The 26525-nt window shown below is 46.0% G+C and overlaps 1 protein-coding gene and 2 long non-coding RNA genes across 27 annotated transcripts in view; 2 read left to right on the top strand and 1 right to left on the bottom strand.

Moving 5' to 3' along the window:
• The first annotated feature begins 15779 nt into the window (after positions 1–15779).
• Positions 15780–25396, top strand: LOC128402462 (uncharacterized). Its single transcript, XR_008327703.1, has 3 exons — positions 15780–15924; positions 22585–22740; positions 25088–25396. It is a non-coding gene; the product is annotated as an uncharacterized LOC128402462 (long non-coding RNA).
• Positions 16272–26360, bottom strand: LOC128402461 (uncharacterized). The gene is made up of 3 exons (XR_008327702.1): positions 26264–26360; positions 23398–23528; positions 16272–16869 (listed from the first exon to the last, which is right to left on the bottom strand). It is a non-coding gene; the product is annotated as an uncharacterized LOC128402461 (long non-coding RNA).
• MSI2 (musashi RNA binding protein 2) overlaps positions 25881–26525 on the top strand; it is a 398612-nt gene continuing 397967 nt past the window's right edge. For 11 of the 25 annotated variants that reach the window (XM_053366584.1, XM_053366586.1, XM_053366581.1 and 8 more), the window contains exon 1: positions 25882–26041. In XM_053366584.1, the coding sequence (XP_053222559.1) occupies positions 25980–26041 (62 nt within the window). In that variant the 5' untranslated portion in view covers positions 25882–25979. Of the gene's footprint in view, positions 26042–26525 lie in introns of all 25 variants that reach the window. The other 14 variants (XM_053366591.1, XM_053366589.1, XM_053366587.1 and 11 more) reach the window with 3 other exon arrangements.

Genomic DNA, 26525 nt, shown 5'->3' with positions numbered 1-26525 from the left:
CCTTCCTAACATGGTGTGCTGGCTCTCTGTTAATTCTACATGGTGTCAGCAGTGGGATCTGAACCCCTACCTCCATATGCAACTAGAAGCCCATGGATCTGTGTGGTGCTGCCTTATGTGGTGAGCCACCAGGGCCACAGGTCAAAGTGCTTCTTAAGTGCTAAAGAGTTTCTGAGCTTTAGGGTGACTCTGCCCACCTAAGCCTGCCATTGGCCTCTCCCTAAAGGAAGGTAAAAACTTCCTGTTCAGACTTTGTGTTGCATCCAGCTAAGGTTTACTTGGAGTAGACCACTGAAACCAATGGACCTAAGTTAGCTACGTCCATTGATTTTAACTACTCCAAATATGACTAATGTCGGTGGCAACCCTTTGTCTGGATAACAACAGTATTCATAGTAGCCCAGTTCAGGGCATAATGATCCCATTTCAGCATGTATATCCAGTGGTGTCTTATTGAACCAAGAGCAAACATTGTGCTCACATGCTCCATCTTCCCATCTTCCTTTGCTTTTCTTTCACACTGTAAAGGAAAACTTCTAGGGCTTGTTGAACCCGTTTCCTGTTACATCCAAAGCACGGCTTGCTGTCAGAGGTTAGGCAACGTGTACCCTGTATGCTAGCTGTGTCTGCACGGTGATCTGCTAGAACCACTGTACTGTCCAGTGGATGGTCTGAGGATCTGCTTTGGGTGAAACAAGTGGGCACTGCACATAGCATTGCAGCATGGAGTGTTGCTCTTCAGGAAACCCCCCTTGCAGTGGGTTGGACTAGATGACCCTTGGGTTCCTTTCAACTCTAAGAGTCCATGATTCCCTACCCTCAGTTTTCCAAATCACCAACCCTCATTGGTCTGTTTTGGGAACTTCCACCCTTCCTCGGGTTTCATATATAATTCCCCCCTCCCACCGCATACCTTGGGGCACCTCTGAGCCTCCTATTCCTTCTTGGATACTGCTGTTTTGGCTGCACAAGTTTTCTATGCACCCATAGAATTACAATCACCATGGGTATATACAATCATCTTGCAACTTACGTGTGTTTAGCTTATGCGATTTCAACTTTACGTGGTTGAAATTGCACAAATTAAATGCACAGGAGGCTGAGAGCTTAAAAGCTCTTTTTGCGCAGGGTTTTCCCAGCATGGAAAGAGCTTTTAAGCTCGCTGCCTTGCTTACCGGGCTCTGGGAGGCTCTCACAAGATCTTGGGTGGCCTCGTGAGATCTTGCAAGAGCCTCCCAGAGCCACAGTAAGCAAGGCGGAGAGCTTAAAAGCTCCCTGCCTTGCTTGTGGGGAAGACCAATTTGGCATGCTGGGTCTGGAAAGGAAGATCGCTTGCATGGGGGCCATTCCAAGGGGTGGTTTGACTACATGGTTTTTTTTGTATACGCGCCATCTACAGAATGTAATCCACGCGTAAGATGTGGATCGACTGCATTGCATTGATAACAGCAAGCAAGGGAGGGTGAGATAACAAAAGTTAGTCAATAAGGGGTTTCCATGGACTCCCCTGCCAAAATGGAGGGGGAAAGCTCTTCCTTTTAACACCACCTTGCAAGGTGTATTGAAGTGCCAGCTGACATCAGGTGATTTGACAGTCAAATCTGGTAGGTAAGGAGGTAAAGGATCCCTGGACGGTTAAGTCCGGTCAAAGGCTTTCAGGCCGAGGGAGCCAGCATTTGTCCACAGACAGCTTTCCAGGTCATGTGGCCAGCATGACTAAACTGCTTCTGGCGCAATGGAACACCGTGACGGAAACCAGAGTGCACAGAAATGCCGTTTACCTTCCTGCCGCAGCGGTACCTATTTATCTACTTGCACTGGTGTATTTTCAAACTGCTAGGTTGGCTGGAGCTCGGACAGAGCAACGAGAGCTCACTCTGTCGCAGGGATTCGAACTGCCAACCTTCCGATCGGCAAGCCCAAGACCGGTTTAGACCACAGCGCCACCCACGTCCCTGTTGTCAAATTTGGTGCACAAAGCTCATCCTGCAGAGCCAAAAAGGTCCCCCATCTCTGAGTTAGAGAGATATATTCTAGTTTGCAGGGTATTGATCCAAATCTCCCTAAGTGGAGATGCCAGTGTGATTATTTTGATCAGAAAAAAAAGCTATGGCACAGTGCATTAATGGAGAATAGGTCTATGCATTGGCTACTAGTCGCAATGGCTGTATGGAACCTGGCAATTCTGACACTATATTCCTCTGAGTACCAGTTGTTGGGAAACGCAGTTTCGTTGCTGCTCTGCTACTGATCTTCTCATGGTTTTTGATTGGCTAGTACTGAAGAAAGAGAAAGTTGGACTAGAGAAGCCTTTGGCCTTATCTAGCAGGACTTTTCTTATTCAGGCATTGAATAAGAGGTTCAAATGAATCAGGAATTGAGGTTTTCCCAACAGTCCACACCCAGAAGAGTTTTACCTGCTGGGGTTTGGCCTGCTTTGCAGTTGTGAAAGGGATAGGCACCCTATAGTTTGAAGATGGCACGACTGCATGGCAGCATCACAGAACCGTAGAGGTAGAAGGGACCTTGAGGGCTATCTAGTCCAAACCCCTGCAATGCAGGAATCGCAACTGAAAAATCCCTGACAGGTGGCCATTCCTCCAAAGGGCAGCCTTTTAAATTTCCCCCCTCCCCAAGCTGACCCCAATTCACAGACCCATCTATGAGTGATAAAGGGCTGTGAGAAATTTCATCGTTCTGAACATGCAATGCTGTCTGGTTTGGTTGTGTAGCTTTCCAGCATGGGATGGGGAGGAGAGAGAAAGCAATCCCTTAAAACTCTCCAGAAGAGCAGCTTACCTCCTGCGTGCAAGAGGCAGTCGCTCACACAAGGCAGACCTCGCAGCCTGAATAAGGAACTAAGGTTGCTGTTGCTATTTTGATTATGTTTTTTGTTGTTTTACATTTTGATTTTATTCCATGAACCGCCCTGCGAGACTTCCGGGGTATCGAGCGGTATATAAATTCAACGAATGAATGATAATATAAAATAAATAAATAAAGTTTCTATGCCTCTGCATCCTGTAAGAAGCTTTGGGCTTCCCCACATCTCCAGTCCTCTTCAAGATGCTGCAGGCTTCTTCCCTGGGCTAAAGCATGGTTTCTGCAGAACCAGCAGCTTCAGCACATGAATCCCCCAGGCTTTACCTGGGAATAAGGAACTGAGAACAAAGACTGAGCCATCAGCCTCCTTCTCATCACTGAGTGTGAATCTGGCCCAACCTCCTCCCCTTTTTAAAACCTTTAGCCACAGGTGAGGCACATTCAGAGAGCATGGGAAAGGCTGCCGAAGGGTCCATAAAGCCAGGAGGGTTTGTGCAACCACAAGCCATTTATTTTAAATGCCAGCACTATGTAACTCAAGATGAAATGTGCCCAGTAAATGCATTCGTAACTAGATTAAAAAACACACACCATAATTTAATTTTAACTGCATCATTAGGAAAATGGAGATTAGATAAGCAATGGGAACTCTGCTGAGGGGGAAAAAACACCCTCAATGTTGTTTGCCCACCACAGCCCTGCTTGCTGTGCTTCATTCATTGGGGATTCCAGGCTCTGTAGAGACCAAGCTTTGGCACGGGGCCTCGCAGCACCCAAAGAGGCATAATCCAGTTTCACGCCTTAAGAATGCCAAGGATTTCTGCCAACCTCCCTGCTCCCCGCCACTTTTGCAGCCTTGATCTGAAGTGCACACCCCACTTCCTCACTGCCTTCCCCCCCCCATGAGAGCTGAACAGCAGCTTGGTATGCATTTGCTATCTTAAAATGGGGCAGATTAGCGGCTTCCTTGCACACTATCCTTTAATTAGTACCTTGTGAGAGTGTGGGGAGGGGGGTGGAGTGCAACCAAGCAGTGCTCTGGCTTTGGGGTTTGGCGGGTCTTTCAGGAAGAAGGCGTCAATGGGGACTCCTCCATTGATGCCGAGTCGACTCTCTCAATGCCGTCATCTGCAATTTGGCAACTGTATCTTACCCTTCAAAGAGCGGCAATTCCCAGCAGCCAGGGCTTCTTCCCCCAGCAGGAACTCAGGGGAACTCAGTCCCGGCACCTCTCAGATGGGTACCATTGCCATTCTAAGAGAACAAGCCAGTTCCAGCACCTCTTTTTCTAGAAAAATAGCACTGCTGGCAGCCTTAACAAATGAGTTCCTAGGATTTTTGGTGTGTGTGTGTTTTAAATGTGTGGTGTCTTCTCAGCCTCGTTGGTTTATGCCCAACATTTTCAGGTAGGGCCATTACTGTAAAGACTCCTGCCTGAAACTCTGGAGAGCCACTGCCAGTCAGTGTAGACAGTATTGAACTCTATGGACCAATGGTCCAACTCAGTTTTCCTTTCCGCCTGTTTGCTTGCCAGACAAAGCCAAGGAGCAGACAGGCAGTGGCATCTTACTGCCCACCACACATTGTTTGTTTGCTCATTCGTTTTTGGCCATATCAAAAGGTAGGTGAATAGGGAGGTTGTCCAGCTCCTGCTGGATGAAGGACTTGATCTTAGATCTCATTTTCTACTATAGTCTTTACTGCCTAGTAGAAAAGTAAAGCAAGGATTATCAGCACCATCAGTGCAGGGCATGACTGGGAGAGCTAAGATGTTGGTCCAACAGTTGATGTGCCCCCTGGGCTTGTTATAAAAGACAGGGGTGGGCATGGCTGCAAACTAGTGGCAAGCTGGATGCAGCTTGGGTTTGCACCTGCAGATGGGAACACTGACTTCAGCTGGGTCTGGGCTGTCTATTCATGTTGGTGCTGGCATCTTTGTGTCCGAGACAGTGGAGGAGGTGACAGATAGGTAACTTCAGGTTAACAGTTACATAACTGTAGACTCTGGACTTAATGGTCTCACATGAACACTCCCCCATCTTTAGTAATAATAATAGTAATAATAATAATAATAATAATAATAATAATAATAATAATAATAATAAATAATAATAATATATTATTTATACCCTGCCCATCTGGCTGGGTTTCCCCGGCCACTCTGGGCGGCTTCCAGCAAAATATTAAAATACAATAATTCATCAAATGTTAAAAGCTTCCCTAAACAGCGCTGCCTTCAGATGTCTTCTAAAAGTCAGATAGTTGTTTATTTATTATTTTCTCATTTAGATGGTCATTTGCATTCATGGATGTCTGCAGGAGTTTTTCCAGGGGTTCCAGGAGCAAAATCAAAGTCTGAAATGGAGAGCAGGTTTGGTTTCTCACAAAAACTGAGGCTGAATGCACATGGCTTCCCCCAAAGAATCCTGGGAGCTGTAGTTTATCCCTCACAGAGCCGCAGCTTCCAGCATCATTAACAAACTACAGTTTCCATGATTCTTTGGGGGGAAGACATGTGCTTTAAATGCACACCATGGATGGCAGCCTGAGAAGAGTAGTACAGGTATATTTTGCCTCCCATCTCAGAGTCTACAAAAGCTATAAGTTTATATTCTCTTTTTAAATGAAAGCTGGGGATCTGATCTGGAGGTTATGGTTCACTGCGCCCTCCCAGTGGACGCCTATTCCACTAGACCTGCTAATTTTGGGAGGGACCCTCTGCTCATTCTGCTGCGTGGGGCTCTGTTCATCTGTTGGGATGACCTGAGACCTCCGTTTGTCTCAGCCAGAGGTGTAGTGCTCCAGGGTCACGAGGGGCCAAACACCCATCACTAGTTCTGCAGCAGGGTCCCCTTCTCCAGAGTCCTAAAGCCTCCCGATCAGCATGAAAGGGGAGCTTTTTAGCCACTGAGAATAAGCCCCCTCACGCTTTCTGTTGGTTGGAGCCAATAAGAGTGAAAGGGGGTGAGTCAGGCGCTGAGGATTGGCTTCTGGGATCACTCTGGAAAAGGTACTTGGGTTGAACACCGCAGAGGTTCTTTTGTATGCTCCAAGCTAAGCATTTAGGGACACTGAAAAAACAAGGTTTTCACTTCCAATAGAATGGTGTGTAAGTATGTACAGTGGAACTTCAAGAAAAGCACAATTAAGTTGCTCCCAAAAAGAGAGAGGAGATATTGGAGCACTCCCAATCATTTGTACACCTGTATGGAAAACAGAAGATTTAGCTAAAAGGAGATCTGCATTGTTTCTCTCATTATAATTATTGTATAATTATAAGATTATTGTAACATGAGTTTGACCAAAATGCGGGAGCCAGTGGAAGACAGGAGTGCCTGGCGTGCTCTGGTCCATGGGTCATGAAGAGTCAGACACGACTAAACGACTAAACAACAACAAGAAGATTCTTGTATAACCTTAGAAGATTGTAGAATGTTAGAAGAGAGCGGGCCTGTGAGGGGGGCATGGCTGTAACTATCATGAAGGAACACTGCACATCTGAATTTGCCCCTACACTACTGGTCTCGACATGGTTAAAATTCCGGGCAGCAGAAAATTACAATTTGGAGATCTAGTTTTGGGAATAGTCAGACTCTGGAGTAAACTGGACAGTTCAATCAGAATGATGGAGGCATTCCCTCTTAAGTTTGATTGTGACAGAGACAACATTAGTCCTTGCTGCATCTTGTGAAAAGGAAAAAGGAAAGGAAAAAAAGGACACAGAACTTTTATGAAGATTTATTTCTTTCATATTGTTTTATGAAATTAAATAGAAAAAACATCAGTCTCAAGAAAGGGAAGATGTGTAGCAGTAATTTAGATGTAAACACAATTAAACCACTGGGCACCAGCATATTTTTCCCCATCTAGGCAAGAGTTCAGACAGAAGTCACCACAAGTTTTAAAAGACAAATCTACTCTAAGATGTGAACTAAAAAAAGGAAAGTTCTTCTTTTGGAAAATAACTGTTGCATATGAAATAATGGAGAGAAAACCAAACCATAATCAAATACAGGTACAGTGAAAAAGAGGTATGGATGGTAGCTAGATAAAGGTAAAGGTAAAGGGACCCCTGACCATTAGGTCGAGTCGCGGACGACTCTGGGGTTGCGGCGCTCATCTCGCTTTATTGGCCGAGGGAGCCGGCATACAGCTTCCGGGTCATGTGGCCAGCATGACTAAGCCACTTCTGGCGAACCAGAGCAGCGCACCGAAACACCATTTACCTTCCTGCCGGAGCGGTACCTATTTATCTACTTGCACTTTGAGGTGCTTTCAGACTGCTAGGTTGGCAGGAGCAGGGACCAAGCAGCAGGAGCTCACCCTATCGTGGGGATTCAAACCACCGACCTTCTGATCAGCAAGCCCTAGGCTCTGTGGTTTAACCCACAGCGCCACCCGCGTCCCACAAGTAGCTAGATAATTGCATTTAATACAAGTGCAGATGACAAGTATCTTCTTAAAGGAGGGAAAGGCAGCCATGTTGGCTCATAAGGACAATTCCAAAATCTGTTTCAGTGACATACCATTAGTAGCCCACAAAAATATTATGAAACAGTATGTACACTTTCAACTTCCCCAGAACTCTTCAGGCAGATCCATACCATACATTTAAAGCACATTCAATGAACATTTAAAGCCCCTGTTTTCCCCAAAGCATGTGGGGAATTGTCATTTCCCCATCACAGAGCCATTATTCCCAGAAGCCCTTATAAACTACGGTTCCCGGTATGTAGAAGCCAATCAGTTGTTATTTTTGGATAGCCTTGCTTTGCTTCCAGACTGATAGGCACTCAGCCACTTGAGCTTGCTATTAGAGGGAATTAATGATTATTAAAAAAAATCCAATTCATTTTGTAGTGGACAGCAGGTGGAACTGTGGAAAGGACACAACTCAGATTTGGAATCCAAACCTTCACGGTGAATCTGCCAAGACTTGAGCTTGCTAAATTGAAACTGGCCTGCAATTGATGCATGTTCTGTTGTTCACAAGACCATGATGCACTCGTCAACCTGGGGTCAGTGCCCAAGGTGATCTTATGGTGATGGGTAGGAAGGAAAACGAGGTGCATATCCACCGCAGGCCTTGAAATTCCTGTGCTCACCGGTGGTTATCCTTGAACTTTCTTCTTAATCAATGAAACTTTGACAAAGAAAAGAGACAACCAATTTTGAAAGTTTTTTCCTGATTATAAATCGAAATGGACGGAGTCTCCTGGATGCATTTTTCCTGGCCAGGGCCATTTTGGCGTCATACATCATTAAAGCTCCATCGCTCTGGTGATGTATTAGCGCCATACATCCTCGGAACAATGCTATCCTGATGATACATCACTCTTTTCCACATAATGTCAGCCTCTCTCTATCGTAACATCAACCAACAAGAACACACTGAGGACAGGCAATACGTTTTAATTTATGATTTCTTTTTTGCATCCATCCTCCCCCCGACCCCTTTCCCCAATTGACTTTTGGAAACTTCTGCTTATTTCCAAATGGGGTGATAAATTTTCCCCTCCTTTGGTTTTACAGGAGCTCAAGATCCTTGAAAGGCTCCAGGTAATACCTTCTCCATGCATTTGTCCGGATTGTGACTGACTCAGATCCTAGGGAGACCTCCTCTGAGGAAGAGGCCTGGGAACCCATGGATAAGAACGCAAGATTTAAGAATCTGCTGGATCAGACCAAAGGCCTTTTTAGTCCAGCAACCTGTTCCCAACAGTGGCCAACCAGATGTCTCTTCGAAAGCCTATAAGCAAGGCATGAGAACAGTAGCCCTCTCTCACTTTTGCTCCCCAGTGACATGTATTCTGGGGGCATGCTATCTCTGATCCTGACATAGTGATTGTTCAGCCCTGAACAGGTATGGAGTCCTCAGAGAATGAACCAGACACCCCACAGGTTGAGGATCTTGAAGAGAAGGCAGGACCCCCTGAGTCCAAGGCTGAAGATCCCCTTGAGGAGTCCTCTAGGTTGAGAGTTGATGGAGAACCCCTGTAACTGTCAGAGGAGGCAGCGCCCACCCCTAGCCAGTCCTCAAGAGCACTGATGGCAAAAGCTTCAGGACCAGGCCAAGAGCAGTGACACAGTATGTGTCAAGAACCCCAGAGTTGCTGGTTTACTTGTAAGCATTCTTTAAGACGCCACTGCCAGCAGCTGTAGCTAGAGCATGGTTTAGGAGGCCAGAGTATATAAGGCCTCCGTCTTCAGCCTTCCAGTTGTTGGAAACTAACACAGGTCTCCTGCTAGTTCCTGTTTTGCTGTGATGGACCCGAACTCCTGAGATAGACCACAGACTGCCATCTGACTTTGCCTCTGGATCACATTTGGCTCTAGACCTGCTTCTTTGTGCTTGACTTGTTTGGCTTGCGTTGTATCTGCAACCCTGTCCTCGTTGGTGAGTCTGTTGAGGAAGGTGTCTGTCTTCCGTAACTGGGGCCCTAAGCCCCTGAGAACATCCCCTGACGTGGTCATTGATATGGTGTGATGCAGGATTGGTTTCTAATACAGTGGTACCTTGGGTTACATAGGCTTCAGGTTACATACGCTTCAGGCTACAGACTCCGCTAACCCAGAAATAGTGCTTCAGGTTAAAAACTTTGTTTCAGGATGAGAACAGAAACCATGCTCTGGCGGTGCAGCAGCAGCAGGAGGCCCCATTAGCTTAAGTGGTGCTTCAGGTTAAGAACAGTTTCAGGTTAAGAACGGACCTCCGGAATGAATTAAGTACTTAACCCAAGGTACCACTGTATAGCCCTACAGAGGTGCAGGTGTTTTTGCCTTTTGCTGTTTGACTACTGCATCTTCCGCCTTGTACCCATTTGTAGAAAGTGGAAGGTCCTAGTGGTCGAGGGGATGGCTTGCATACAGCAGCTACCCACAAAGACCTTTACATGATAAAAAGAAAGGCCTTGAGAAGTAGGATCTCAGTACTACAGACATGTAATTAGGACTCTAGCCACTGTTCTGCAATATTTCTCCTTCTCCTTCGTAGTTCTTATGAAAGAAGGCATGTGCATCTTACGACAAATTTTGTTTCTTCTTGGGGTGAACCAGGTGTCAAGATGATTGTACCTTACATAAGCACTTCCGCGTACGTGTGTGTATGTGTATACAAACACACACAGCACTATTATATAACATACATGGCAGGGCTCTCCTTTCTTTATTAGATTGCCTAGCATTTCTTCATAATGCCTTTCCTTTTAATACCTTCTATCATAAGACATCGCCGCAAATAACAGACCCCGATTGCCTGCATCAATGCCCCTGTTGCTGCCAGCCTAGCTTTGTGTCCCTGGCGTCAGGATTAGAAGAAACAGGGCAGTCAGAGGTATCTCTCTCTCTCTCTCTCCCTCTCTCTTTGTGGTGTGTGTGTGTGTGTGTGTATGTAAGTCTCAATCAGCAAAGGAGTTAAGCCAGCAATATATTATTTCAGCACGAAAGAACAGGGGAGAGAGGGTGCTATTTCAGAGTATGTTCAATAGAGGGCAGCAGTCTCTACCTGCACACACTGGATTGTTTAATAATGGGTTGCATTCTGCCCTGGCTAATGTTACAGCTCTTTGATGAAATCAGTTCAGGGTTTTTCTTTATGAGATTAAACTCAACTTTAAGATTGCTTTGAGGAGCATCTATCACCATTTAATAGTTATATTTTTGTTTATCTCCTCAGGCTTATTATTATTATTTTTTTGTTATTAAATTATATACTATATAACTGTTTTTAAAAACTTGTGTAAAAAAAAACCCCAACCTCAGCTAATTTTAGTGACACATCATATGGCCTTTTATTTATTTAGGAAATTGGTACTCTAGTCCTTTTCTCCATATGGAGAACTCTCATCAAGGCAGCTTACAAAGTAAATTAAAATAATCGAAATGGAATAACACGATTAACAATAGGATCAACAGTGGTACCGGAATTAAAGCAATAAGCCACCGTGAGCGGACAAGGTCCAGAAAGGTAGCTTATAAATATTTTAAATAGATGAAAACAAATCCAGCAAATCAAGATTAACATAGCTTGCCAAGGAGGCCCAAGCTCAGTGGAAGACTTGGCCTCTCCCAGGTTAAACGGAGCTCGGGTAATAGGCTTGGGAAAAGGTTCTCCCTGAGGCCTTACTGAACTGCTGCCAATCAGGGTAGACAATACTGGGCTGGATGGGAAGGTCACGTTCAGATAATCGTATCTTGGCTTAACAAGATACGAATGAGCATTGCAGCTTGTATGCTGCCAGCCCCTTCACTCCTTCCTTCATGGGAGCAAACCAACACACTGGGAAGTCTTCCGTTAACTACAAAGTCCTTTATGGCTCAGGACCCCAGCTCCTGTGGCGCATGACACGGGCCTAGAGTTTTCCTGCACGTTTTCCTCTACTGGGGAAAATACCGTCATTTCCTCAGGCACTGGCTGCTCTTCTTGCATGTTCACATGCACCTCCAAATCCCCCTGGCGGAGCGTAGGGCAACGCAGCCTGGGGCGCAGTGGCAGGAAATGCCCCCAAGTGCCTGACCCAGGGTGGAGCTGCCACGTCCGATGCACCACAGCTGAGGAGAGTGTGCGGAGTGTGTCTCTCCGCCTGTGGGTCATGCTTGACCCTGGGGGTGCAGCTCCCTTGGCCGGTGTGCCACAGCCGAGAATGGGCAGCAGCGTTGCTTGATCTGCTGACCTTGGAGTTTCTTGTTATGGGGAATGTTATTGTGGGTGTCTTAGCATTACTGCCTTTATAATGTGTTGAGTTTCAGTGTATTCTAATTGTAACCAGACCCTGGGATTGTACTCAGCAGTGAGGAGGGGCCCACAAGCGTTTTAAATAAGTAATAAACAAGTTGAGTAATAGGGAAGCATTGGCAATATAGTCTTTCACAGCTGGACTTTTAAGTTTAGTCATACTGTACCTGGAAGTACCAATTAGCTCATGTCTCTTAAGGCAGTTTCTTTTTCTTTTTCTTTTACCTAAAATGCCTCTCCATGTTGTAACAAGCAAGGATTTTAAGCCAATTTCAAAAACATGGACGGTTTTATTGGCTCACACAGAAAGACGAGGAAAAGGCCTGTTCTCATCGCCATCAGGCTCATTTATATCTCAGCTTATTAATAAGCTGAGATAGGATCACACAACCATGGCCAAAGTCTGTCTAAAGGAGCCTCGTAGATTCTGGTTAATATTTAGGTAGGCACCTTGCTAATGCAGGCTGTGTATGTACCATGCATGTAAAGCACATGACTCTTGCCCGCCCCGAATCCTGGGAAATGTAGTTTGTTAAGGAATTATAGCTCTCTGAGGAGTAAACTACACTTCCCAGAATTCTTTAGGGGAAAGCCATGTGCTTTAAATGTAGGGTTGCTTACACAGCCTCAGACTGCTGAACGCTTGCATGCAGAAAGCCCCAGGTTCAATCCCTAGCATCTCTGCTTCGGATCTTGCAGAAGCAACTGTCCTGTGTTGTGGAACGCAAGGTGTTACACCCATCCTGGCATTGACCGGTCCCAGCCCTGCTTAGCTAGCAAGGTGGTTGCCTCATGTGCTGTCAGAGGTCAGAAGGAACTACATTAGTCTCGGCCACTGTACCAAATCGGACTGCATACCCTCCAAGTGCCCCTAGTTCCCTCACCAGCTCCACTGCCGAGCTGGGGGAGGAAGAGGAGCTGGCGCTTGTTGTGAGTTGCGGGCAGTGGCAGCTGCGAGAGACCATCCTGTTGCCTCTCCATGGCCATTTATGCCAGCCTCCTCCCTTGAGCAGCTTGTGGCGGCTGCTGGAGTGCAATTGAGGAGGAGAGGCTGCTGCCACTGAGGCCCAGCTTCGTGTGACACGCCAGTTCTGAGGTGCAGACAGGGCAGGGCTGCCCTTGGCTGGAAGAAAGGGGGAGTGGAGCGGAACACAAGGAGTCTTGATTTTTTGTACTTTTAAATAATGCTTTGTGCATCTGCGTCTAATCTTGCCCCTTTCTAAAAATTTATTTGTTGGTGTGCGTTTTTCTTTTTGTAAATCCGCAGAAGAAAAAAGTAAAATAAAACCGTGATTAGGGGGTTTTCTCAAGACAGTGGAGGGTTTGTGTGCTGTGTCCTATTGTTTTCAGTGGTGATGGTGCTCACCCTTCTATTGATAAGTGTTCTGCAGGAGTAGGGAACAGAAAATAGGGGACTGAGAAAGGTCAGCAGGGGGCAAGAGTGAATAATGGCCCTATTTGCATCTGAGGAATGTTGGAGGGTATGGGACTTCAATTTTACTTATTTACATAACTCGTATTTCACAGGGCTGGGCTTATCCCATTGTTTCCACAGGAACATGGACATTACTAAGCAACAATATTCAGCTTCTTGGAAATCTCAAGTTTCACATTTTATTTGAAAGAAAGCAAGTCTCTAGGCCTTATAGATGTGAAGTGGCCTGAAAGTGAAATAGGAATGTTTGTTTAAATCTCAGAAGCCAGAAGGGTGGCTGAAGATTTCCAGGTGTTCAGGAACAAGGATTCCCACAACCTAACAAAACCAGGATAGATCATGCCAGATAGAATCAGAGTAGAATAATTTATGCAAAAGAAGAGGATGCTGATGCAGATTTGGACAGCTTATAAAAATAGTATAAATCAGGTACAGAGCAAAGATGGATTTTAGCTGTTTGTTTACTTGAATTTGTTGTTTTGGGGGCTGATGTTTTGTGAGAGTTGCTTTCTGTGTGTGGCAATTTTATTGTGGATATGTTTTTACATAATGTATTTTTCATGCTGTATGCTGCTTTGAATTTACTTTCGATTTTCAAAAAAGGCAAGATAAGATAAATAAAGTTGTACATAATGGATGCAGAATTTAGCACATGCTTTGGTAAAGTGCGAACAATTCCAGGCTACTTATTGCAACCTGTAGGAGCACAGTTTTCTGTGACTAGTAGATAAACTAGCCTGGGACTAAGCTAAGCACAGATCTTGGGGCATATTCTACTTCCATTGCTCCCACTCCCTTCACTTTCTGTTCTCAACCTCCCACCCCACATCCTGTTGCAAAGGAGGGGGTTAGGAGCACTACTGAATATCTGCCCCTACTGCAACATGCTTCCTGGGGGTGATTGTCTTCTGGTGAACAGAGACCCCACCCACAATGCAATAGCCTCCCACCCCAAGTGCCAGGCCGTTGGTGAAAGGGGTGCCATATTTCGCTTTGATGTGGTGACGGGTGAAAGCCAAAGGGAGGGAAAACACAGCTGCATCACCATGGTGATTTATATTTGTGTTCAATTTACATCCTGCCCATCAATTTAATTGACTTTGACTGAGCATTAGGAAAAATGTATTGATGGTAAAAGCAGTTTACTCCGGTGGAACTGATTGCCTAGAGGGGTAACTGGCTCCCTTATGGGGGGTCTTAAATTAGAGCAGGGATGGGGAAACTCAAGCCTTGTGGCTGAATATGGCCCTCCAGACATCTCTATCAGGCCCTTGAAACTCTTTCCCAGGCTACACCCCTGCTTCATATCTTCCTTGAGTGTTTTTACTGATAATGTTCTCTGATAATGCCTTTAATGAATGATAGAGAGTGCTGCTAGAAACTAGCCTACTGTACAGAGGTGAAATTTGCATTTGTGGCTCCACCCACTTCTGCCTCTGGCTCTGCCTACTGCCGCCATGTGACCCTGTGGCTGAAAAAGGCTCCCCAACCCTGAGGTAAAGGCTGCACATCTGTCTGTGAGAGTCTCCACCTCTGAGGAGCAGGTTGGATGAGATGACCTTTAGATTACCTTACAACCCCCTGCAATGCAGGAATCTCAGCTAAAGCATCCATGACTGATGGCTATCCAACCTCTGCTTATAAACCTCCATGGAAGGAGAGTCCACAACCTTGGAAGGGAGACAATTCCACTGTCCAACAGCTCTTACTGTCAGAAAGTTATTTCTGATGTTTAGTCAGAATCTTCTTTCTTGTAACTTGAAGCCATTGCCTCAAGTCCTACCTTCCAGAGCAGGAGAAAACAAGCTTGCTCCGTCTTCCATGTGACACCCCTTCAGATATCTGAAGGTAGCTACCCCATCTCCTCTCAGTCTCCTGTTTCCCAGGCTAAACATACCCAACTCCCGCAACTGTTCCTCATCAGGCTTGGCTTCCTGAGCCTTGATCATCTTGGTTGCCCTCCTCTGCACATGTTCCAGGTTGTCCACGTCCTTCTTAAATTGTGGTGCCCAGAATTAGACACAGTATTCCAAGTTGGTCTGACTAAGGCAGAATAGAGTGGTACTGTTACTTCCCTTGATCAGAAACTAGACTTCTGTTGATGCAGCCTAGAATAGCACCAGCTTTTTATGCTGCTGCATCACACAGTTGACTCATGGTAAGCTTGTGGTCCGCTAAGACCTCTAGATCCTTTTCACAAGTACTACTAGAAAGCCAGGTGTCCTGCATCTTAGATTTGTGCATCTGGTTCTTCCTGCCTATGTGGAGAATCTTACATTCCTCCCTATTGAAATTAATTCTGTTAGCTTGGGACTGTTCTCCTATCCATTAAGGTCATCTTGAATCCTGATTCTGTCTTCTGCAGAACGAAAACTGTTTCTTAAGAAGTCCTTTTAAAGGGCAAAAGAAAAAAGAAGAAAAATGCGAGAGATCTAGTGTGTGTGTAGTAAATAGGAAAAAAGTAGTAGTTGGTCTCCATTGATTCTAGAATAAAAAGTTGTGTGTACTCATCCTAAAGGTCCATCCGGGGTGCAGTCAAGGCATCACTTGGGGGCTGAGGTCCATGGCCCCACTTAGCAGAATGAGCTGGAGGTGGCACATATTGCTTTACTAAGACCGCATCTGGCCCTGCCTTGATTCCTAGGGTTCCTAGGAGACTATTAACTGTGAAATTGTGTGCATGTTTGCATATATTCAAAGCAGTGCCTTTATTTTGAGATATTTAAGATCAAACCAAATAAAGCAATGAAAGGGTATCTTCCCCCAAATGAAAACGTTTAGTTATTGGCTTTTTTTCCATGTCGTGCCTCTTTCTCCTGCAGGAGGCTTCTTCCAAAGACGTTGAAGTGTTTACTTGGCTCATACTTGGTATGAATGAATATTTCTGCAAAATGTAGGCCACAGTGCCTCAAGCGACAGGATGTGCCACAGGGTGGGTACTTTGCATTCATATTCAACAGCTCTTCCATTTCTTGTTTGCTTCCTTATGTAATCATTCTAATACGATAAATATGTATAGAATCCCATAAAGCCTCCCACTGGAGAGAAACAAACGTGGCAGAGGCGAGTGGGCAAAAGGAGAGCGCGCCTGAGAAAAAGGTCGGAGCAACGGGAGGCTGCGCATGTGCCCAAACGGATGCGCAGTGAATCATCACCCCCAAGGTTTTTAAATTTTTTTAGTGTTCAGTTAGACACAAAATGTAGAGTCGGGGTGCGTGCGGATTTGTGCAGTTGGAAAGCTGATAATATTCATTTTGAATAATGGGGAAATTAGACATGTTAGAAGTATGTGTTTATTAAGCACTTGAATGACAGGCCATGTCAGGAACAGCATGCACGCAAATTATAGAAGGGTTGGAATGCATTCAATTTCCATACTTAAAACGAACTGTCCAAACCATATTAAAGGACCTAATTCTTTTAGCTGGAGTCGTGTCTTCCACACCTTCATCTTTAGGCAGTTTAATGCCTAGTTGCATCCTTGTAAATATTTTTGTACCTGTTCGTTATTGAACTAAGGCAGATTAAAATATGAAATGTTGCCGGGTGGTAGATAAGGCTCCTGTGGAGTACCCCTGATGCAGGCTGTAAACAAGGAGCAAAGCACGCTTTTGTGTTCATTCGCCTATTTCTTTTTCTGTGTCTGACAGGGCCTTCGTGCAGTTGGCAAATCTGTTTAAAAAACCCTGATTACCCCACCAGGGTTCAGTGTGTGCAGTTGAACCAGTGTTCTGCACAGGGCTGAGCGGCAGTCAGTCTTTGCGATTGATTGGACATTGTTTTGGCTGGAAATAACACTGGTGGTACCTTTACAGTTAGCGCTTGTTGGCAGGGCAGAGGTCTCGGCAAGGCTTAAAAGTCTGCTTTGGAATATAGTCTGATTTAAATGGGAAAAGAAAAGAAAGAAAAAAGGGCATTGAATGTTCAAAACATTATAAGATGAGCTCTTATAATAATATGGGAATGTTAACAATACAAGCAGTCAAATCTCTCCCAGGATGAGGGGAAAAGGAGACAAAAGACGTCAAAGGATCATGAAGGACTCTATAAATGCCTGTTTCTGGGACAGTCGACTGGGTCTCTTAAAAGAGATAGCTAAGCCAAACTTTGCGATGTTCTTATAGCCAACGTGGTGCCCTTCAGCTGTTGTGGGCCCCAACTTCCATTGGCCACAGCCAATGGAGCACAAACATCTGAAAGGCACTAGGTTGCCTACAACCAATACGAAGCCGGATGTGGAATATTCAGGACAGACAAAAGCAAGTAATTATTCATGCAGTGCCTGGTTAAACTAAAGAATTCATTCCCACAGGATGTAGCAATTGGTGGCCAACTTGGATAAGTTTGAAAAAGGAGTAGACAAATTCATGGAGATAAGGCAATCAATGGCTGCCCGCCTCAGTGGCTATGTCCTACCTGCACTTTTGGAGGCTATATGTCTCTGAATACCAGTTGATCAGATTCACAAGTGGGGCTATTGGATCTATTGCAGGCTTCCCAAAGTCATCTGGTTGGACACTGTGAAGAAAGGATGCTGGAGATGGGCTTTTGGCCTGATCCACCAGGGCTTATCTTATGATCTTTAGATTGGCCACTGCTGTGACTCTGTAAGGCTGGTTTTTATGCTCATAGATGTTTGCCCTCCAGCAAAATAATTTAGTTATTTATTATATTTATATCCCACCTTTCCCCCCCAAGGAGCTCAAGGAGGCATGCATGAAAGACAGATCAAACATTATAGTTCAAAATGATGCTTGATAACAGTCGCCACCGTGACCTGAAATATTGATGCTTCGGTTGGATAATTACATATCTTCTGTTCTGTGGTCTCAACACTGAATAGACCCACTGAAATTAATGGGCATGAGTAACATTGGTCGATTAATTTCAATGGGTCTAATCTGAGCATGACTAATGTTGGGTATAACCTATAGCATTATCCTGCATTGTGTTGTCCTTATTTTTGGGGGGTGGTGGGGGTGAGAAATGTACTTGCCTTTGAGTCCAGCTTGGCTGCTTATACGTCCTTACTAGGGCTGCAGCTGGATTTTAGCTGATCAATCATGAGGTGTGTGTTGTTGTTTTTTAAAAAATCATTGTTATTAAATAAAAATACTGCCCCATATAATAAATTATAGCAGAAGAAAGAAGAGGAAAAAGGACATAATCGTATCATTTGTATTCTAACATATTATAAATATATACTTTCCCATAAATCTATTTATCTTACATTCCTAAGAAACATCTTAAATTATCTATATGTATAATAAAGGGAAATAGTAGTACCACTCCTATTCTGCCTTAGTCAGACCCTGCCTGGAGTACTGTGTCCAGTTCTGGGCTTCACAGTTTAAGAAGTATACTGTACAGCCAAACTGGAATTCCTGCAGATGAAGATGGCCAAGATGATCAAGAAGATGGAGCAAGCTTGTTTTCTGCTGCTCTAGCAGGTAGTACCCAAACCAATGCATTCAAGTTACAAGAAAGGAGAGTCCAACCAAAGATTAGAATGAACTTTCTGATGGTAAGAGCTGTTCAGCAGTGGAACAGACTGTCTTGCAAGGAGGTGGGTTCTTCTTCATTGGGGGCTTTTAAACGGAGTTCAGATGGCCATCTGTCAGGCCTTCTTTAGCTGTGATTCCATTTCCTACATTGCAGCAGGTTGGACTAGATGCCTCTTGGCATCCCTTCCAAACCTATGATTCTATGATTATGTGAAATACAAACACAGAGGGTTTAAAGGTTGAACCATATTAGTTTTATTCTGTTTCTCAAATCATCTACCCATTAAATTTCTGCATAGGTACTAACAATAGTTTTGAACAAGAAGCGTATTTCCTTTTTCTTTTTAGAATATGTGTGCTTTTAGACTGGGCTTTTAGAGATGGCTGATTGCCTTTCCTAATGTAGTTTTTTTTTCTGGCTTTCTGACTGCCCATTAATTGTTCCTTTTCATGTTATTTGTAATGCTTTTGTGTCTGTTTTAATTACCAACTGTTAGCCCCACTGAATTTTTGTTTTCTAAAGAAAGGCAGGCTATACAGTTTAAATAATAGTCATAATAATTTTTAAGCATGGTGTGAAAACACTTTTGATCCCCCCCCCCCGTATCTCCACCCTATTCATTAAACACCGGAAAGATCTTCTGTTTGGTGCTCATTGCCTTGTGGCCCAATCTTAAACATATATTCAGCAGGCCTTCACCTTCCTCCTTAGTTAGTTTTGCATATGATTCATAGTTGAGAAAGGGTATCTTGCCATGCCATGACCACCTTTGGATGCCATGGCTAGCTTAGGGTTTAACCATGGTTTCAGGCTGAGCACCAAGGCTAACCCCCACCCTCCCACATCATACGTATGCAATGCTCTCAAGAAAAAGAATTATGAATCAAGGACAAATTACTGAGTGCTATTCATTTTGATTGTAAACTGCTTTCAGGAGTCTTTGTTGGAAAGTTGATTGACTGGACCAGATTACCGTGGCCTAGTTAATTTCACTCCTAAAGTCAACTTTAAAAAGATTGCTTTTATGGCAAGGAAGTGAAGAGGGGGAGAGGGAGTTTGCATGAGGGAATATGTAAACCTGTCCTTCCGTATACCTTTTTTGAAAACACCAAACCTTTTTTTTTCTTTTTTAAATGGTCAACAACTTTCTTAGGCGCTGGGAGGGGACGGTAGCCTATGCATTGTGGGCACTATCCAACAGGCACATCTGCTGGCTATCATGCTGAGGGCAGGCAGGTATTCCCATCCAGCCCAGCATCCTGTTCTCACAGTAGCCAACCAGATGCGTATGGGGAAGCAGGATCTGAACGCTATTGTGCTTTCCCCTCCTGCAGTTTCCAGCAAGCTGGTACTCAGAAGCATACTGGAGGTAGAACATATCCATCAGGGTTAGTAGCCACTGATAGCCTTATCCTCCATGAATTTGTCTAATCCTCTTTTAAAGTCATCAAGTGTCCATTGTAGGATAGCTCAATTGGTAGGGCATGAGGCTCTTAATCTCAGGCTCATGGGTTCAAGCCCCACGTTGGACAAGAAGTTCTTGCATTGCAGGAGTTTGGACTAGATGACAACCTTCATGGTGCCTTTCAACTCTAAGGTTCTACAATGCAGCAAGAGGACATACACATATGAATTTTTTTAAAAAATGTTTTATTTTGTTCTTAAGGGGAGGGGTCAGGGCTGCCTGGGAGTGGGGTCCCAGCCAACAAATTGGCTGGGGCAGGTTCCACGGGGGGGATGCAATGGAACAACCGATCTCAGTGATCACTGGTAGGAGGAGGAATTACGCTAAGACCAGATCATGTCATTACCCAGCAGGCAGATTTAGTCATTGTTTGAGGACTATCCCTGCCTCCGGGTCTGGTTTTAACCGGACGGATACTGGAATCAGCAAGGGATACCCACATGACCTGAAGGTGCTGCTGTGCATTGCCAGGTCAATGATTCATAAGATCACTGCCATCCATGACTTGATCATGGATGGAGGACTTGACCTGGCATGTGTAACAGAGACTTGGTTGGATGAAGCAGATGGGCCTGTCCTTGCCGCTGCTTGTCCACCAGGTTTCTCTTACGCACAGCAACCCAGGCCTTGTGGGCAGGGAGGGGAGGGGTTGCAGTGATTTTTAGGAAGTCATTAGTTTGTACCAGGCGTCCTATTGGGAAGACCCAGTTATCTGAGTGCATGTTCTGGAAGTTGGGCAATAGGGGCAGTACAGGATTCCTTTTGGTTTACCGACCTCCCCGCTGCACCAAGGATTCCCTGCCCGAGCTGCTTCAGGTTGTGGCAGATGTTCTCCTGGGGAAACCTAGTTTGGTTGTCCTAGGGATTTTTAACATCCATGCCGACACGACCTTACAAGGGGTCACTTGGGACTTCGTGGAAAGCATGGCCTCCATGGGGCTGTCCCTGAATAAGTCTGGCCCAACTCATAACCGCAGACATGCCTTGGACCTGGTGTTCACCTCTATGGATGTTGGTGATCTGACACTAAGTAAAAGTGAAACTGACCTGGAGGCACAGGTCAACTCTGTGTCCAGGGCAGCTGTTTATCAGTTCCATCTGGTACGCAGGCTGAGACCCTACCTGCCCGCGGACTGTCTCGCCAGAGTGGTGCATGTTCTAGTTATCTCCCGCTTGGACTACTGCAATGCGCTCTATGTAGGGCTACCTTTGAAGGTGACCCGGAAACTACAACTAATCCAGAATGCGGCAGCTAGACTGGTGACTGGGAGTAGCCGCCGAGACCACATAACACTGGTCTTGAAAGACCTACACTGGCTCCCAGTACGTTTCTGAGCACAATTCAAAGTGTTGGTGCTGACCTTTAAAGCCCTAAACGGCCTCAGTCCAGTATACCTGAAGAAGCATCTCCACCCCCATCGTTCTGCCCGGACACTGAGGTCCAGTGCCGAGGGCCTTCTGGCGGTTCCCTCATTGCGAGAAGCCAAGTTACAGGGAATCAAGCAGAGGGCCTTCTCGGTAGTGGCACCCACCCTGTGGAACGCCCTCCCATCAGATGTCAAAGAGAAAAATAACTACCAGACTTTTAGAAGACATCTGAAGGCAGCCCTGTTTACGGGAGCTTTTAATGTTTAATAGACTATTGTATTTTAATATTCTGTTGGAAGCCGCCCAATTGCTATTTTAATAGCAATAACAGCACTAGATATCCCTTGCTGTCCTTCCTCTGGCAGGTGGAGAACCACTTTATTCCAACAGGCTTTTGAGAACTGGCTGTTTTTAATAGTTCTGTGCTGTTTTTACAATATATTTGTTTTTATATTGTTTTAATTGTATTATAGTTTAATTACTTGTAAACATTGTTTATTTTTTTTTAAAATATGCTTTCAGCTTTTCATATTTTGTCCATGTTGTTTTGATTCTGGTAAGCAGCCTTGAGTCTGGGGGAAATGTGAGATATAAAGAAATATAATGACACCATGTGGGAGCAGGAAGCAAACAGAGAATACTGGAGAGAAGTTGAAGAGGCGTAAATCCAAAGATGGATGTGAGATGCGCTAGAATCATCATCATCATCATCATCATCATCATCATCCCCATATTTATGAAGGCTGGAGGTGTCCAAAATCTTTGCATGGGAGTCTTCCATAAACTGGGAGGATTGTGACACATTTTAAAAAATCCTCTCTTGACCTTGAAATGGCACCACATTGTAAGACATTATAAACAGCTCCTCCTTTTCCTGCCTTTGCTCATTTGGAGCGAATTGTCCCTATCCTACCAAGTAGTAGCAGTGTTCTTATTATTTTTGAGGAAGGTGGGGAAATACAATTAGATTTTTTTTTTAAAAGAGAAGGCAAAAATAAGAATTCTGATTAAAAGCACAGTCTCTTTCAAGTTTCCTTCATTTGCAGAATCACCTGCAAGCAAAATTGCCCCTGCGGAGAATAAAGTGAGGAGTCCCACCGAGTGGCATATGGGATCAGGCCTTTTGGGGGACATTTTTTACGGTTGTGATCCGCTACCAACCACTCCAGCCAATGTGATTATATTTAAACCAGGAACCGGAGAGAAGTTGATCGGCATAATGCAATTTGTGGGATTACTTTCTGTCTGTTCCAGGGGCACAAGGGAAGAAGATATGAATAAGGAGAGGTGGAAGATGATGAACGGGATGGAGACCCCCTCCCCAAGGCCTTTATTCAGTGTGCCTTCTGAATGTCTTTTCCAGAATGGGTCGCTGCCAGTCATGTAAGCCAAAGCACAGATTTCATGCAGGTATTTTTATTTTCTTATACCCTACTGTTCCTCCCGTTTTGAGCTACCAGCTCCCATTTGTTGCCAAGGAGCAAACGATATGTTACGGTGCAGTCACGTTCAACAACAAATCCCCAAGGGCCCCCACTTTCTTCCCTACCAAAATAGCCTTGGGGAGGTTATGACTTGCTTTGCAGAAAGAGAGGAGATGGAAGGGGTTCTTAGCCCTGTCCCTGCAATCAGTTTCCCCTCCCCAAAACTCTTCCCCCGGCTGCTTCTGTCAAGGTGCATGTTTATAAGAGAAACACAGCCCCCAAACACACACAGTACCAGCGAAAAGTGAAATTCAGCTGAAGGGTTAAGCACGTTCTGCCTTTCCCTGTGTTCCTTCTCCCCTTCAAAAGCAAACCTTCCCATGGGCACCTTGTAAGGAAGGCTAGAGCCACTGGTGCTATCCTATAATAATCAGATTGTCCCATATTCCCTCTTTAAAAGAAGCAGATTGCTGCTCCAGCCAAATTTTGAGTACCACCCTCACCCTAAGCTGCATTAGAATAAAAATGAAAACATCAGTAGACATCATCGCAGATCTCCCACTAAATGCACTTGTTTACAAGTAGGCAAAATAAATGCAACATTATCAATGTACAAGAGGGCAGGACCCACCCACCCCACAACGATCTAAAATTCAGCACAGGGGAAACCTGGGCTCAGTGGGATCTGCTCTGCATGCAGAAGGTCCCAAGTTCAATCCCTGGCATCTTCTGGCAGGGCTAGGAAAGCTCCTTGTCCAAAATTCTGATAAGCTCCTGGCGAGAAGTTAAGATAATGCTGAGCGATAGGGGCCAATGTTCTGACTTGGTTTAAGGCTGCTTCCTATGTTTTAAGAGGAAGGGCCATAGCCCTATGGTAGAACATCTGCTTTGCATGCAGAAGGTCTAAACTTCAGTCCCCAATGGGGGAGTGCTTAATCATTCCAATTTATTTAACTATGCCTGGCATAGCCTCTGAGCAAACATGCATAGGATTGGGCTCTACATCTTGTACTGGAATCTCAGGATAATCCTTTGCAATAAGGAAAGGCTGCAGCTCAGGGGTGGAGCAGCTGCTTTGCATGCAGGTCCTGGGTTCAAACCTCAATAGCATCTCCAGTGGAGCTGGGAGAGATGTCTGAAACCCTGGAGCGCTGCTGCCTGCCAGTGTGTGGATGACACTGAGCTAGGTGGACTAGGGATCCGATCCAGTATATAAGGAAGGTTTTGTATGCTCGTCAACGGTGTAGCCAGCCCCCACTGGGGACTCAAGCCTGGGGGGGGGGCAGGCAAAAATAACCTGTAAGGATGTGGAGTACATGCTGCACATGTGTGTGGCAACACGATGCCACTATTGTGGCGAGATCAAACGCAGGGGAAGCTTCCCCTCCATCTTGCACTGCGACACAAAGGCGTTGCAAATTTTCTTGCCCTTCCTCCTCACCTTACCCTTACTCAGGACGCTTCAAGTACTTGGGTCACGTAAATTGTAGTAATTTCTAATGTGGCTATTGTGGTGGCTATTTTTTGTATGCATGTGTGCCAATACAGCTCCTTTCCAATGGTGCAAGGGACCCTAGGCACGCCTGTGGCGTCTGTGGGCCTTTTTTCGTTTGCCCTCTATTTGGGAGGTCCGCAGAGGGTGCATTTGGCAACGTGAGAACAGGCCTTTTCAGGGGTCGCTCTCTGCCTGTGCTCTCCCTTGCGAGGCTCTCCTGGCACCTTCATTACATAACTTTAGGAGCCAGGCAAAAACATTTCTTTTCTGCCAGGCCCTTAATCATCTGTGACTTCCTTGACTGGGTGGGACATTTTTTAAAAACAGGACCGTCTTTCAGGCTTTTCCCTCTATGGCTGTTTCAATGAATGGGTTTGTTTGTTTATACAGTGGTACTCGGGTTACATACGCTTCAGGTTACACATTCCGCTAACCCAGAAATAGTGCTTCAGGTTAAGAACTTTGCTTCAAGATAAGAACAGAAATCGGGCTCCTGCGGCGCGGCAGCAGCAGGAGGCCCCATTAGCTAAAGTGGTGCTTCAGGTTAAGAACAGTTTCAGGTTAAGAACAGACCTCCGGAACAAATAAAGTACTTAACCCGAGGTACCACTGTATATTGAGTTACTTTGGTAAAGAAGCAACCAATACGTTAATAATAATAATAATTTGTATACTGCCTTTCATCTGAAGATCCCAGGGCACTTCAGAACAGAACAACAACAATAATAATTACGTGTGTGTTGTGCTGGAGAAGCCCTCCTGCTCATTTTTGCTGACAAGGGACCCTGGGCCGATGCCCCAAGTCCTGCCCTGACAGCACCCGCGTTTTCTCCCTTAGGATCTAAAAAGCACGGCTAACCTGCTCCCACCACGGGAGAGACCCGGGGAGGGGACTGCAAGGTTGTGGGGCTGTCCGGCTCGCCATTCCGTGAGAGAGAGCGAGAGCGCTGTTTTGCCAGGCGCAGGCGGCGCATGTCAGATCAGCCCCAAAGGATCCAGGTCACGGTCAAGCCAGGCTGCCGGGCGGAATCCGGCTGCCTGCGTCCGCCCGGCTCCTTGCGCTTGGAGCGCCAGCGGTGGGCGGGTGTCGGGGCCAAGAGAAGCGGGAGCCGGGGAAGGGGGCGGGGCCTCGGCGGGGCTCGTGACGTCTCCCGAATCGGTTACTGTACGTTCTGAGAACTCCGCCCCACGTGCGTCCCCGGGAGGGGGAGGAGGCGGAGGGGGAGGAGGGGTGGATGGGAGGGAGCAAGGCTGGCTGGCTGGCTGGCTCTGGAAGGGGAGGATGGCCGTGCGCGGAAGGGAGCGAGAGAGGAGAGGGGGGAGGAGGGAGAGAAAGCAAGGAGCTTGAGCTGAGCTAAGCTAAGCTGATCCCACGTGTGAAAGGATCTGGCTGGTTCCCCGGCTTCTCTCTCTCTCTCTCTCCCTCTCCTCCCCTCCAGCCAGTAATATTCGCCGGTAGCAGGAAAAGAAAAGAAAAAGAGGAGAGAGGGGGGGGAAGGGGGGGAGAAAAGAGAGAGGGAGAGAGAGAGAGAGAGAGGGAGAAAGAGGGAAAAGAAAGATAAAAGGAAGAGAAGTGATCAGAGAAAGGGGGCAAAAAGGGGGGGTGGAGAAAGAAAGAGCCAGGGGGGAGGGTGGGGGGTTTCTACAGGGTGGGGGCTATTTTCTCTCTTTCCCCCTCTCTTTCTCTTTCTCTCTCTCCACGGGGTTGAGCCTTCTTCTCGTTTGCAGCCATGGAGGCGGAAGGGAGCCAAGCGATATCTGGGAGCCCCAATGACTCTCAGCACGACCCCGGGTGAGTTGGATCGTCCGCGCGCCCCCTCCCCTCCGCGTGTGTCCTCCTCCTCTCGCATTGCCACTTTAGACTGCTCTCCTGCCCTCCCCCGCCACCTTTTTAACAAAACTGGGTTAATGGGGTGGGTGGGGGGTTGAGAGCGCGCGCGTGAGAAGCCCCCAATGGCTGATCCGGTGCCGGCTCTTTCTGGCTCGCTTTCCCCCCTCTTTCTGAGTTACTCACCTTGGGTGGGTTGCACTGATCTGCCCCCCTCCTCTTCCCCGCTCGTTCCCGGCTTCACCCCTTCTTTTGCTTCTCCACCTCCTTTTCTTCTTCTCTCTTCCCCCCACCCCCCTTGGCCAGACCAGGCTCCCGCTTCCCTCGGCGCCCCCCCCAGCCACCCACCCCCCTTTCCACCTCTGCCTTCCTTTTCGCTTTTGTAAGTTACACGTCAAAATGGCCGATCTGACATCTGTGCTTAACTCTGTTATGTTTTCTTCTTCCA

The sequence above is a fragment of the Podarcis raffonei genome, chromosome 15, assembly GCF_027172205.1.
Source record: "Podarcis raffonei isolate rPodRaf1 chromosome 15, rPodRaf1.pri, whole genome shotgun sequence".
NCBI classification, from domain to species: Eukaryota; Metazoa; Chordata; class Lepidosauria; order Squamata; family Lacertidae; genus Podarcis; species Podarcis raffonei.
Note: the sequence above shows the minus strand (reverse complement) of the source record. Positions and strands in the feature narration are given on the sequence as shown.